Source organism: Ovis canadensis, chromosome 15 (genome assembly GCF_042477335.2).
Source record: "Ovis canadensis isolate MfBH-ARS-UI-01 breed Bighorn chromosome 15, ARS-UI_OviCan_v2, whole genome shotgun sequence".
In the NCBI taxonomy this organism is placed as follows: Eukaryota; Metazoa; Chordata; class Mammalia; order Artiodactyla; family Bovidae; genus Ovis; species Ovis canadensis.
The window spans coordinates 32,226,443-32,238,559 of NC_091259.1; the positions used below are offsets into that span (position 1 = coordinate 32,226,443).

The 12,117-nt window shown below is 43.8% G+C and overlaps 1 protein-coding gene across 17 annotated transcripts in view; it reads right to left on the reverse strand.

Moving 5' to 3' along the window:
- The window catches only part of USP28 (ubiquitin specific peptidase 28), a 70,238-nt gene extending 63,090 nt beyond the window's left edge, over nucleotides 1-7,148 (reverse strand). For 5 of the 17 annotated variants that reach the window (XM_069555098.1, XM_069555092.1, XM_069555085.1 and 2 more), the window contains exon 1: nucleotides 6,831-7,003. In XM_069555098.1, the coding sequence (XP_069411199.1) occupies nucleotides 6,831-6,941 (111 nt within the window). In that variant the 5' untranslated portion in view covers nucleotides 6,942-7,003. Of the gene's footprint in view, nucleotides 1-6,830 lie in introns of all 17 variants that reach the window. The other 12 variants (XM_069555102.1, XM_069555095.1, XM_069555090.1 and 9 more) reach the window with 6 other exon arrangements.
- Nucleotides 7,149-12,117: the final 4,969 nt, after the last annotated feature.

The window sequence follows — 12,117 nt, forward strand, 5'->3', positions numbered from 1 at the left end:
GACACAGTGGAGAAGAATCACCTGCCAATGCAGGGGACAGAGGTCTGATCCCTGGCTCAGCAAGATCCCACATGCCACAGAGTAGCTAAGCCTCAGTGCCACAACTACTGAAGCCCTCGCACTCTAGGGCAAAGGTGCAGTGTAGAATTCCTTGGTGGTCCAATGGTGAGGACTTGGCACTTTCACTTTTAAGGGCACAGATTCAATCCTTGGTTGGGAACTAAGATCCTATAAAGTTGTGCAGCATGACTCCATCCCTCCACGCAAAAAAAAAAAAAAAAAAAAAGAAAGAAAGCTGTAGTACATAAATTCAAACATCTTTTCCAGGGCTAGTTTTCATAAGAAAGTTGTAAAATGATGTCATCAGTTCAGAAGTGAGGGCTTACGGTAGTACATCTGTGATGAGACCACGGTGAATGATTCAAGAAAACACGCTGCAATTTTTTTGTAAAAAGCAGAACAGTTGATAATAACTAGCAACAAAATCAAAAGCCAAAATAAATATCAACCAAAAAGTGGCCATGAAAAATCATCACAAATCAAAACACGAAAATGGGACTTGAGAAAGAATTTGAATAAGCAAGGATGCAGAAAGAACTAGTACTGAAAGGTCACTGACCTGACCAGAAGGTGATTAGTCACTGGTCACCTCCAACAGATCCATTTCACTTGCTACAAATACTAAAAGCCTACTGCTGGCAAGGCTCTCGTTGGGTGCCCTCAGAGATGCTGATCACATAAAACCACTCACTGCCCTACAGTCTAATCTTCTGTTGCCTGGTCAGCCTCTCTGTAGGCCTGTGGGCAATCAGCCCTTATCTTCCTGGAGCCTAAGTGATCCCCAGAGTCACCTCCTAACTGGGCTTTTGCAAAGTTGCTGCTGCACCTCAAGTAAAATCTGGGAACCAACTCACTTCGGCCTGGGGAGGGGGGCCTCTTACCAGCCAAGAGCTAAACCTTGCCTGGGTCTGTATTTTTCAAATGTTCCACAATGAGCTGGAATTACATTGTAACTGGAAAACTGTTTTAGAGAAGAAACAGGTGGACTTACAAGAAAGTAAACAAAATGAAAGACAGTAAACAAAATTAAAGAACAAGGCAGAGACGATTTTGCTATTGTTGCTATTTTGTTTGAGGACTGAGGAGAAGTATGCACAGCTGAAGGGAAAATGGGAATCCTTTGGAGCAGAAAGTAGATCACTTTCACAAAGTTTATCACCCAGGGATCTTGTCAAAGGCGATTCTGATTCTGCAGGTCGAGGGTGGAGGCCCAGACAGTGGTATGTTGATTTGTCCAGCCTACTAATTGCCTTAGTAGAAATATTTCGACTGAGATTTCAAGCTACTAACACGAGGTCACTGAACAGAGAGTTGGGAAGAAATGTATACAATCACCTGGAGAGGCAGTACAAGTACAAGCTGGTTCCAGCACATCCACATTTCTACATTTCTAACCAACTCTTAGGTGATATGGATGCTACTGGTCCATGAACCACATCCTGAGTCTCAAGGGACCAGAAGGCAGTAAAGGTACCTGGGAATTAGGCTGGCATAAAGAAGATGAAAGAAAACTTAGGCGAATGAGAGGAAACATCGTCTAAACCAGGTTTCTTAAGCTCCATTGACATTTTGGGCCAGACAACTTTTTGTTTTGTGGAAGGGGAAGCTCTCTGTACACTGCAGGATATTTAGCAGCATTCTTGGCTTCCACCCACTAGATGACAGGAGTCTTCTTCCCTAGGAGTCACAATCAAAAAGGTTTCTAGACACCACTGATTTAGATTCATCTCTAAAAGAGGGGAGAAGGGAAGAGTACGTCTTCCACTAAGAGAAAAAGATTCTGAAGGGGGGAGGACCCCAAGCGTAAGACAGAGAGCTCTTTAGGTATCAGCTCATTCAAGTAGGAAGGAAGATAATCTATTGAGAAAGAGTGCAGTGAGGATTGAAAATTTAAAACATCAGGAAGACAGTTCTACAGAGTAATAGGTTCTGATGCAAGACTATGGGTCCATCAACTTAGAAGTAGGATCAGAGATTTCTTGAGCTCTCGGGAGTCAGAAGTCCCTGGGTTCAACCCTGGCTGTACCCTTTACTAGGTAAGTAACGTGCAAATTACTTAACAAGAAATAAGAAAACTTCCTGAAGCTGTCATAAGTACTGAGATAATATGTTAAGTTGTGAGCACAGTCTGGCATATAGTACATGATCAATCAAGGTTATCTACTAGTATTATCAGCATCATTATTCTCATTGAAAAATATGTTTCACTTGGCTATTACTTTAAATTTCCTTGATGAAAGAAAACATATGGCAAGATCTTGCCTGGTGAGGTGTTACTTGTCAATGTGTTTTATAAATCTACTAAAAGTACTGTATGACTAGGAACGGTTTGTAGCTGGAGGCATGAGAGCTGTGGATGCCAACCAAGCACTCACTCACTGATGTTCCCAAAATTACAAGTAATGAGACAAGATAAAAGAGTGTAAAACCAATAAATCAAAAGAAGGCACTAAAATCAAAAGAAGGCACTAAATTTTCTCAGAAACAGGTTTTCATAGGGCTTCCGTTAGCAGGATTTGTGATGAGCCTTAGTATAGCTGCCAAGGTTGACAGGTTTGTAAGAGCCAATCTGCCTTCAAATTGCTTGTCCTGGGTCTCTGGGCCTGACACCTGGTGGTTGTCAAGTGGAGTAAAACTAAGCCTTTGTTCTCAACCAGGACAAAGCTAGTGGTAAAAGCTGTGCGCTGCTGAAGCAAAGAGATAAGGTGCCGACTCCTGAGGTCAAGGAAGACTTCCCTGTCTGCACATGCAAAGGAATGCTTTTGGGGGTTGAAAAGGGAGGGGACCCCACTCCATAGTAAGTGTGGACATGCACCCACAGGCCTCTACAGTGGGAACCGTCTCAGCATAAAGCTGCACACGTATCTTGGGGAGGATCCATGGGCCAGTCAGGCATGAAGACAGAAACAAGATAATCCGTCAGAGGTAAACAAAGACCTGGAAGGACAGACCTACATAAATGATTTACATCATCTCCTCACTGCTCCTCCTCATCCAGGGTGGCCACACATCTCCCTGGGTGTGTCTCTGAACACCTGTGCTCCTCTCCAGGTGTGCGTCACTGCCTGACTTCTGACTTACGGCACCGCTCCTCATTAGAGAGGATGCCCACACGCTATCCCAGCGTTATCCCAGTGTGTATCTCAGCCCGGATTCTGAGCTGGATAAACAAACTCTTTTCCTGTGTGCTCTCCCATATATTGTGCTGTGTCTCTAATAATAAACTTTGTATCTGTTTTTATACTGTTTGCCTCCTTGAAATATTCTTGCTTCAAACAGGGGCAACAGCCAGGGCCACTTTGCCTCTAGCCCTTGGTGGTCCAGTGGCTAGGACTCTTGGTTTTCATCCAGGTTCAGTTCAGTTTAGTCACTCAGTCGTGTCCGACTCTTTGCGACCCCATGAATCACAGCACACCACGCCTCCCTGTCCATCACCACCTCCCAGAGTTCACTCAGACTCACCATCGAGTCAGTGATGCCATCCAGCCATCTCATCCCCTGTTGTCCCCTTCTCCTCCTGCCCCCAATCCCTCCCAGCATCAGAGTCTTTTCCAATGAGTCAACTCTTCGCATCAGGTGGCCAAAGTACTGGAGTTTCAGCATCATTCCTTCCAAAGAAATCCCAGGGCTGATCTCCTTCAGAATGGACTGGTTGGATCTCCTTGCAGTCCAAGGGACTCTCAAGAGTCCTCTCCAACACCACAGTTCAAAAGCATCAATTCTTCGGTGCTCAGCTTTCTTCACAGTCCAACTCACATCCATACATCACCACTGGAAAAACCATAGCCTTCACTAGACAGACCTTTGTTGGCAAAGTAATGTCTCTGCTTTTCAACATGCTATCTAGGTTGGTCATAACTTTCCTTCCAAGGAGTAAGCATCTTTTAATTTCATGGCTGCATTCACCATCTGCAGCGATTTTGGAGCCCCCCAAAATAAAGTCTGACACTGTTTCCACTGTTTCCCCATCTATTTCCCATGAAGTGATGGAACCGGATGCCATGATCTTCGTTTTCTGAATGTTGAGCTTTAAGCCAACTTTTTCACTCTCTTCCTGCACTTTCATCAAGAGGCTTTTTAGTTCCTCTTCACTTTCAGCCATAAGAGTGGTGTCATCTGCATATCTGAGGTTATTGATATTTCTCCCGGCAATCTTGATTCCAGCTTGTGCTTCTTCCAGCCCAGCATTTCTCATGATGTACTCTGCATATAAGTTAAATAAGCAGGGTGACAATACACAGCCTTGACGTACTCCTTTAATGGAACCAGTCTGTTGTTCCATGTCCAGTTCTAACTGTTGCTTCCTGACCTGCATACAGGTTTCTCAAGAGGCAGGTCAGGTGGTTTGGTATTCCCATCTCTTACAGAATTTTCCAGTTTATTGTGATCCACACAGTGAAAGGATTTGGCATAGTCAATAAAGCAGAAATAGATGTCACCCAGGTTAAATTCCTAAGCAGAGAACTAAGATCTCTTTCAGGACTGCTCAATGCTCTCCCTCCAAGAGCACTACAATAACAGTAAACACTGCTGCTGGTTTTCATCTAAGTCAAGAACTGATTTAAATGGTGCATGCTAAGTCGCTTCAGTCTCATCCAACTCTTTGCGATCCCATGGACTGTAGCCCGCCAGGCTCCTCTGTCCACGAGATTCTCCAGGCAAGAATACTGGAGTGGGCTGCCATGCCCTCCTCCAGGGAATTTTCCCAACCCAGGGATTGAACCTGCATCTCTCATGTCTCCTGCATTAGCAGGTGGATTCTTTACCACTAGCAGCACCTGGGAAGCTGCGATTTAAATGTGCAGACTGAGAACAGATTTCAAGAGTACTGCGTTTTTGTCCCACTCAAGTTCTTTGGGGCTATAACAGATTCTGCCTGTACCATGTACGCTGACCAATAAGGGAAAGGAATCACTCTAAGTTTTAAATAGCTGCTGAGTGTCAGGGGAAGAGAGCTCCCCTCAATTAGAATAATTCCAGATCCTTTCAGGGCAATGAAGAATTGCTTCAGAGAATTTAAAATAGAGTTCATTCTAACATGAAACTCAAGATGAAGAAGAAAATACCAAAGTCTTTCCTCTGAGATGGGAAAGGTACTTCTCATATAAGGATCCTTCATTCTAGCCTGCGAACTTCAGGAATTTTACATTAGAAAAAACCAAAAGGGCAAATATTATCAAGCATTCCAAGCTTATCATTTGTCTGTATGGGGCGAATCGCTGGGAAGAACAGTAAATGTCATCACTCTGCAGGTTGCCAGGAATCAGGTCCTCCAGCCAGCCACAGCCACTGGAGTTCCAAAGGTTTCCAAAAATAGCTATGACTTATATACAAGTGTTCATCAAACACCTCACACATGAACACTTAAACCGAGAAGGCTGAGACAGTGGTCATCTCTCAAACTGCAGCAGAGGCAAACGCAGTTGCTGCTGACCAAAAGGCACATGGTCTCAACCAACAAATTTAAATATGACTTGCCCTCCCTTAAAATAGTCTCTTCCCTAAATCAACAGGACGATCTCAAAACTAAGATTTTCCCACCTGCTTTTAAGTCACTGTCCTTTAAACAAACAGAACTCAGCTGTGAAAGGAGAGAAAATCCTGACTCACATTCCAAGGGTCATTTGTAAACACCTAACAATACTTCTATTATAAATCAGCACATGAAACACCATTTGCCTACTTTCATTTTGGAGCCCAGGACCTAGAGGTATCTTTTACTGCAGGAATTTAAAAAGGAAGTGCGGTCACTTTATACTCTATTGGTCCCTTGAGTGTCCGAAGAGGGGGGAAAAGGGGGGCGTAAAAGGTTTCTCACATGGAGGTATCTGACAGCTCTGTACTGTAAATAGTTTATGAAATTCCTCACTTCCAAACTCGCATTTAAATACTTGGTACAGGTTCCCCATTCTGTCTTGAAAAAATGCACCACTTGAGGGGTGACCGGGTAGTGTTAAGTTAGAACATTCCAAAGTAACATTAGAAGACATTCTCAAATTGCCCACTTCCCAAGGTTTTTTTTTTTTTTGCACAGACATTAGCCTTTTTTCTCTCAAACCAGTGTTCTTTTCCTCTCACCTTTTTAGCCCAGAAATCCCTGTATTGATTTCAATCTTCTTAGATACTGGGACTAGGAAAGCATTATCAGCATACCTTCTATTCATCACGGTGTTCCTCCCCCCTTTCTAAAAATCTACAGTGATGAACGCAGTAACTGGGGAGGCTGCTTTCTGCTTCAAAATATGGGGAGGCGGGGAGGGAAATGTAGAAGGTAGGAAGTGGTAACAAGGACCCTTGGTCTTTCACACGGTGTAGATAAAATCCTCGCTTTAACTTAAGATAACTTCGGTCTGCTTTAGACTCTTAAAACAGCACTGCCCTAAAACGGATTAAAAAAAAAAAAAATCCAGCAAAGCTGCCCCTTTTCGAAGTTTCTCACCCCTGGTCGGGGGCCAGGAGCGCTCTCTTTAGAGATCCCTGATGCAGACAGCAGCCCACGTCCAGCCCTTTATTTTTGATATCCCAAATTAGCTATCTCCCTCGAACTTCAGCCCATCTCCAGACGCCAAGAAGTGTCCTCAATCTCTGTGAGCGAGCCTTACAGAGACTTCAGCTTCCTCCCGGAGCCCCGGTGCTCACCCCGGCCGGAGCGCTGCCCTCGCCCCCGCCGGGCCCGGGCGCCCTCCGCAGCCCCGCGCCCCATCTCCGCAGGCCCGCCCGTCCGCCCGCCCGCGCCCCGCGCGGCACCCGCCTGGGCCCCGCACCCCTACCCCGTGGGACCCGGAGCCCGCCCCCCGGTTCGCGCTCGCCTTCGCGAGGCCCACCGAGCCGTGGCGGTCGGTCGCTCCGGCCGCGTCGTCCTGCTGCAGCTCCGCAGTCATGGCCGAGACGCCCCTCCGCGGGTCACCCGCCTCCCGCCGCCGCCGCCGGCCCAGCCTCGCTGGAGGAGGAGGAGGAGGAGGAGGAGGAGGAGGAGGAGGAGGAGGAGGTGAAGGAGGAGGCCCCGCCTCCGCCCTCCACCCCGCTCGAGCCCCACCTCCGCCCCGCCGCGCGCCAGAGGCTCAGCCCACACGCTCCGCCCCCGGCCTGCGCGCGCACGCAAGGCGCGCGGCCGCGGGCCGAGCCGCTCTGCGTGCGCCCGCGTACGCCGGGCTCTGACCCCGCGCAGGCCACGTGACCCCGGCCCCGCCCGCGCCTAACGGTCAGCTTGTACGTCGATCGGGCGGTCTGCGGCCCGGAAGTGGTGTTGCCGAGCCGGGACCCTGTTTTCCCAAGTCTGTTTCTCCGACGTCGGCCCTTAAAACCTCCCCATTTTTCGGACTCACCGCCGGCTCAAGACTCCTTACAGACGAGTTAAAGTTACTCCCTATTTTGGGAACCTGTCTTAGGGAACGGGTAATAGAGGGTGTCCCACCTCACGGTGGAGTCGTTTCCAAGTCCAGTGACGCGAACAGTCTTTCGTCCTCAAGAAAAGGGAAGACTGAGACTCGATGGAGTGGGCAGACGTCTAAAGTTAACCGAACGGACCAGAACTTGTGTTCACTGATGATTGGGGAGGTACCCTGACACCGACCTGGGCGTGGGGAGCAAGAATCGCCACATTGTCGCATATTAGATTTTCTGACGTTCAAACTAAAATTTCATAGTATTTTGTTAAGCTTGAGCCGGATACATATGATGGCATATAAAGAGCTAAGGTGCCCTCAATTTATTTTCAACAATTTGGTGGAAATGGTAACTGCTAAACCCTACTTAACGTTCACATGTGCCACTTGGCTGTTCGAAATCTGTGTGGAGGCCGGGTAGGGAAGGATCTCTTTTAGGGCGTACAGCTGGTATCGTTGCCCTGGTCTAAGCCCTTGGGCAGCACCTTCAGTGTGAATTTTATGTGGATGGTGGCCTTTCCTGTGCTCCTGGCATTGTTGTCCATGTGATTGTGATGTTTCACCTGTAGGCCTTCCTAGTCTGCATGTGAGCAGTTTGAGGCAAAAGGAAACAGGTACAGATCAGGTGCGTCTCCCATGGGAGACCTGATTATTCTCAGGAGCCTGGGCCAGGAAGGAAGGACTGCTGCTACTTCCTTCACCTGGAGATTCAGGGGGTCCCCTTGCCTGGCAGGTAAAAACTTGCAGCGTAATCGTAATCTTCCACATAAAACGAGTGTGTGTTTATGTCTGATGGTTGTAGGACTTTTTATGCTTGTGGCTTTGTCTTTTTTTTTTTTTCCCTCTTGTGTAATCCTGTGTTCCTGGCCTCAACTTGGAGAGGAGGGAAGGAGGACTGATTTCTCAGTCCAGTTTATTTGCAGCATTGCGTACTTCTACATTGCTCCTGGAGCAGCTCCTATGTGCCTTTGCAATTTTTAGGAAATTGCTTATTTAATGTGTTTAAATGAGCTGGAAACTTACAAATCTTGTTTATGAAAATTTCCTTAAAAGACTGCCAGAGATCTATACTCCTATATCTGAAAGATGTATGTACAGCCATTTGGTAAATAGAGGTCTCTTGAGTTTTGAGTAAATGTCTTTCTGCTATATGGTTCTAAACAGTGCTCCAGATGTAATAAATTTGATAGAATCTGAGAGCTGTATATGTGGTAAATCCTCTTAGCCCCCTTGGGTTTAACTACCACCTTATCCCAGACATGCTAATCAGCTAGAGACACCCTGTCCAACCAGAGTATTTAATGACCACTGTACATCATTGCTTTGCCATGAGTTGTCAATCCTTATGGTGATCAGATATCAAAAGTAGGTATCATGGAAAGTACTGTCACTACAGAAAACCCCTTCTCATTTTCCCTTAAACCCATACTTGAAGCTCCAGATTAATTGCATCGTTAGTTGATAATCATTTCAAGAATATTCAGGAAAAAAAGAAATAATAACAAGCAATAGCAAATACGTTTAAAAAGGGAATCATTTCCAGAGTATTTTCCCAAAGGAAAAAATTGAAAAAAAAATGTTCTTTTCCTGGAAAAGTTTTTGTCCCAATTCTGAATTATTTTCTGAATCAGTGGATTTATACTTCTGCTTCTGATTTACCTCAATTCCAAAGTATATAGTTTCTTTTAATAAAATGATCCCACTTCAGTGTTATTGAATACTAGTTTGGAGCTTGTGTGGGCTAAATGAGAATGGAGGGGAAATGTTAGAAAAAGAAAAGGAAACAAAGATGTTTACATATATTCCGTCTCTGCTTCACCCTGTAAATAGTTTTGCCACTGGCTTCAGAATCCCATGGACAGAGGAGCCTGGTGGGCTACAGTCCACGGGGTCGCAAAGAGTCAGAAAGGACTGAGTGATTTCACTTTCTTTCTTCAGAGCAACTGGATTTGAAAGCTGATGGCTGAGGCTGATTGACAGGTGTGAATGTGTTTTGAACTATGGATTCCTTTCCAGGAATGATCTGGTTGGGAATGTCCTTAAGAGCCAGCTTCTCAGCAGTTAGGAAATGGTCTTTCTTACTATTGAGGAAAGAATATGGGTATTTCTGTTACAACCCCTAGATAAAAGAGTTGGATGATGTATAAGGTTAAATATAGATGTTAAAAAATATTTGAGGAAAGGCTCTCATTTTGCCAGTCAGTAAATGGGTTTCCAACCTTTGTGAAATGTATACTGTAGGCAGTGTAGTTTGTGGAGAAGTGAAACAACTGTCAGTGAAATTAATAAGTTCATTTTATAATGATTTGAGAAGTATTTCATCTTGGTATTCAAAATAACATCAAATTCCCTTTTATATCTCTAGAAAAGACAGAGAAACACTTGAAAAAAACTTCTAAAATCTATTTTCATGAAATTTATGAAAACCTTAAACTCTTGGGATTCAGTTTTTCTTTTATAAGATAATAAAAACAACTTTAGCCTCCAGATAAAAAGGTAAAAGTAGACAACTAGAAATAAGCCCATTTTTGCAAACTTCAGTTTTGACAGCATTGTAACCCAGTGGGGATAAGCTGGATTTTAAATAAATAGTCCTCATTTCTTCATATAAAAGTTAGTTTTGGACTCTTAGGTTATAAACAAATATAATCAAAGGCTTAAATATAAAAAAGCAAAATTTAAACTTATGAAACACTTCATTGGAAAATCTCTATCCTTAAGGCATGGGGAACTTTCTTAAATCAGAGACAAAAGCATAGTCCATAAAAGAAAAGATTGATAGCTTAAATATATTAAAATTAAGAATTTCCTATCATCAAAAAGTACCACAGGAAAAATGAAGATACCAAAAAACTGGGAAAAATATTTACAGCACATACAGTTGATAACATATTGGTGTCTAGGACAAATCTCTAGTATTCATTTGACATGATTAACATACTGGGCCCGATAATTCTTTACTGTGGAGGCTGTGCTTTATAGGATGATTTAGCATCATCTCTGATCTCAACCTGTTACATGCTTTCCCTGTCAAGTTGTGCGACCATTAAAAATGTCTCCAGGCATTGCCAAATGTTTCCTAAGGGGCAATTTCTCCTCCATTTGAGAATCACATATTTAAACTACATGAAAAATGATATGTCAGACAAAGACAAATATTCTACATACTGTGAAATCTAAAAAATAAATGAATGAATATGACAAAACAAACATTCAGATATAGATAACAAATCTAGTGTTGTCAGTGGAGAGAGGGAAGAAAAGAGGGGCAAGATAGGGGTAGGGGATTAAGAGATAAAGAACACTGTATAAAATAAATAAGCAACAAGGATATATTATACAACAGGGAAATATAGCCATTATTTTGTAATGACTTTTTACAGTTTTTTAATTATATTTTTAATTGGAGGATAATTACAATATTGTGTTTCTGCCATACATCAACATGAATCAGTCATAGGTGTGCATATGTCTCCTCCATCTCGAACCTCCTTTCCACCTCTCATCCCATCCCATCCCATCCCTCTAGGTTGTCACAGAACACCAGGTATGAGATCCCTGCATCATATGGAAATTCCCATGGCTATTTTGCATGTGGTAATGTATTTGTTTCACTGTTACTCTGTCAATTCATCCTTCCCCGCTCATTCCCCCAGTGTCCACAAGTCTGTTCTCTATGTCTGCGTCTCCCTTGCTGCCCTGCAAATAGGTTCATCAGTATCATCTTTCTAGATTCCATATATATGCCTTTAGAGACATTTGTTTCTCTGAATTAATTCACACTGTATAATAGGTTCATCTACCTTATTAGAACTGACTCAAACATGTTCCTTTTTATGGCTAAGTGATATTCCATTGTATATAAGCATCACAACTGCTTTATTCATTCATCTGTTGATGGACATCTAGGTTGCTTCCATGTCCTAGCTATTGTAAATAGTGCTGCAGTGAACATTGGGGTACATACGTCTTTTTCATTTATGGTTTCCTCGGAGAAGGCAATGGCACCCCACTCCAGTAGTCTTGCCTGGAAAATCCCATGGATGGAGGAGCCTGGTGGGCTGCAGTCCATGGGGTCGCTAAGAGTCGGATACGACTGAGCATCTTCACTTTCACTTTTCACTTTCATGCATTGGAGAAGGAAATGGCAACCCACTCCAGTGTCCTTGGCTGGAGAATCCCAGGGATTGGGGAGCCTCGTGGGCTGCGGTCTCTGAGGTCACACAGAGTAGGACACAACTGAAGCGACTTAGCAGCAGCAGCAGCAGCAGCAGCAGGGTATATGCCTAGTGGGATTGTTGGATCATCTGGTAGTTTTCTCCTGGTTTCTTAAGGAATCTCCATAGTGTTCTCTATAATGGCTGTGTCAATACCACTGTAGTTTAGATTTGCGTTTCTCTAATAATGAGTGATATTGAGCATCTTTCCATGTATTTGTTAGCCATTTGTATGTCTTTGGAGAAATGTCTGTTCAGGTCTTCTGCCCACCTTTTGATTGGATGAGCTGCTTGTATATTTTGGAGATTAGTCCTTTGTTGTAATAACTTTAAATAGAGTGAAGTCTATTAAAATATTGAATTACTATGCTGTAAACATGAAACTAATATAATATTGTAAATCAACTATATTTTAATTAAAGATAAGTAAATTAAGTGAAATACTCTTACAAATT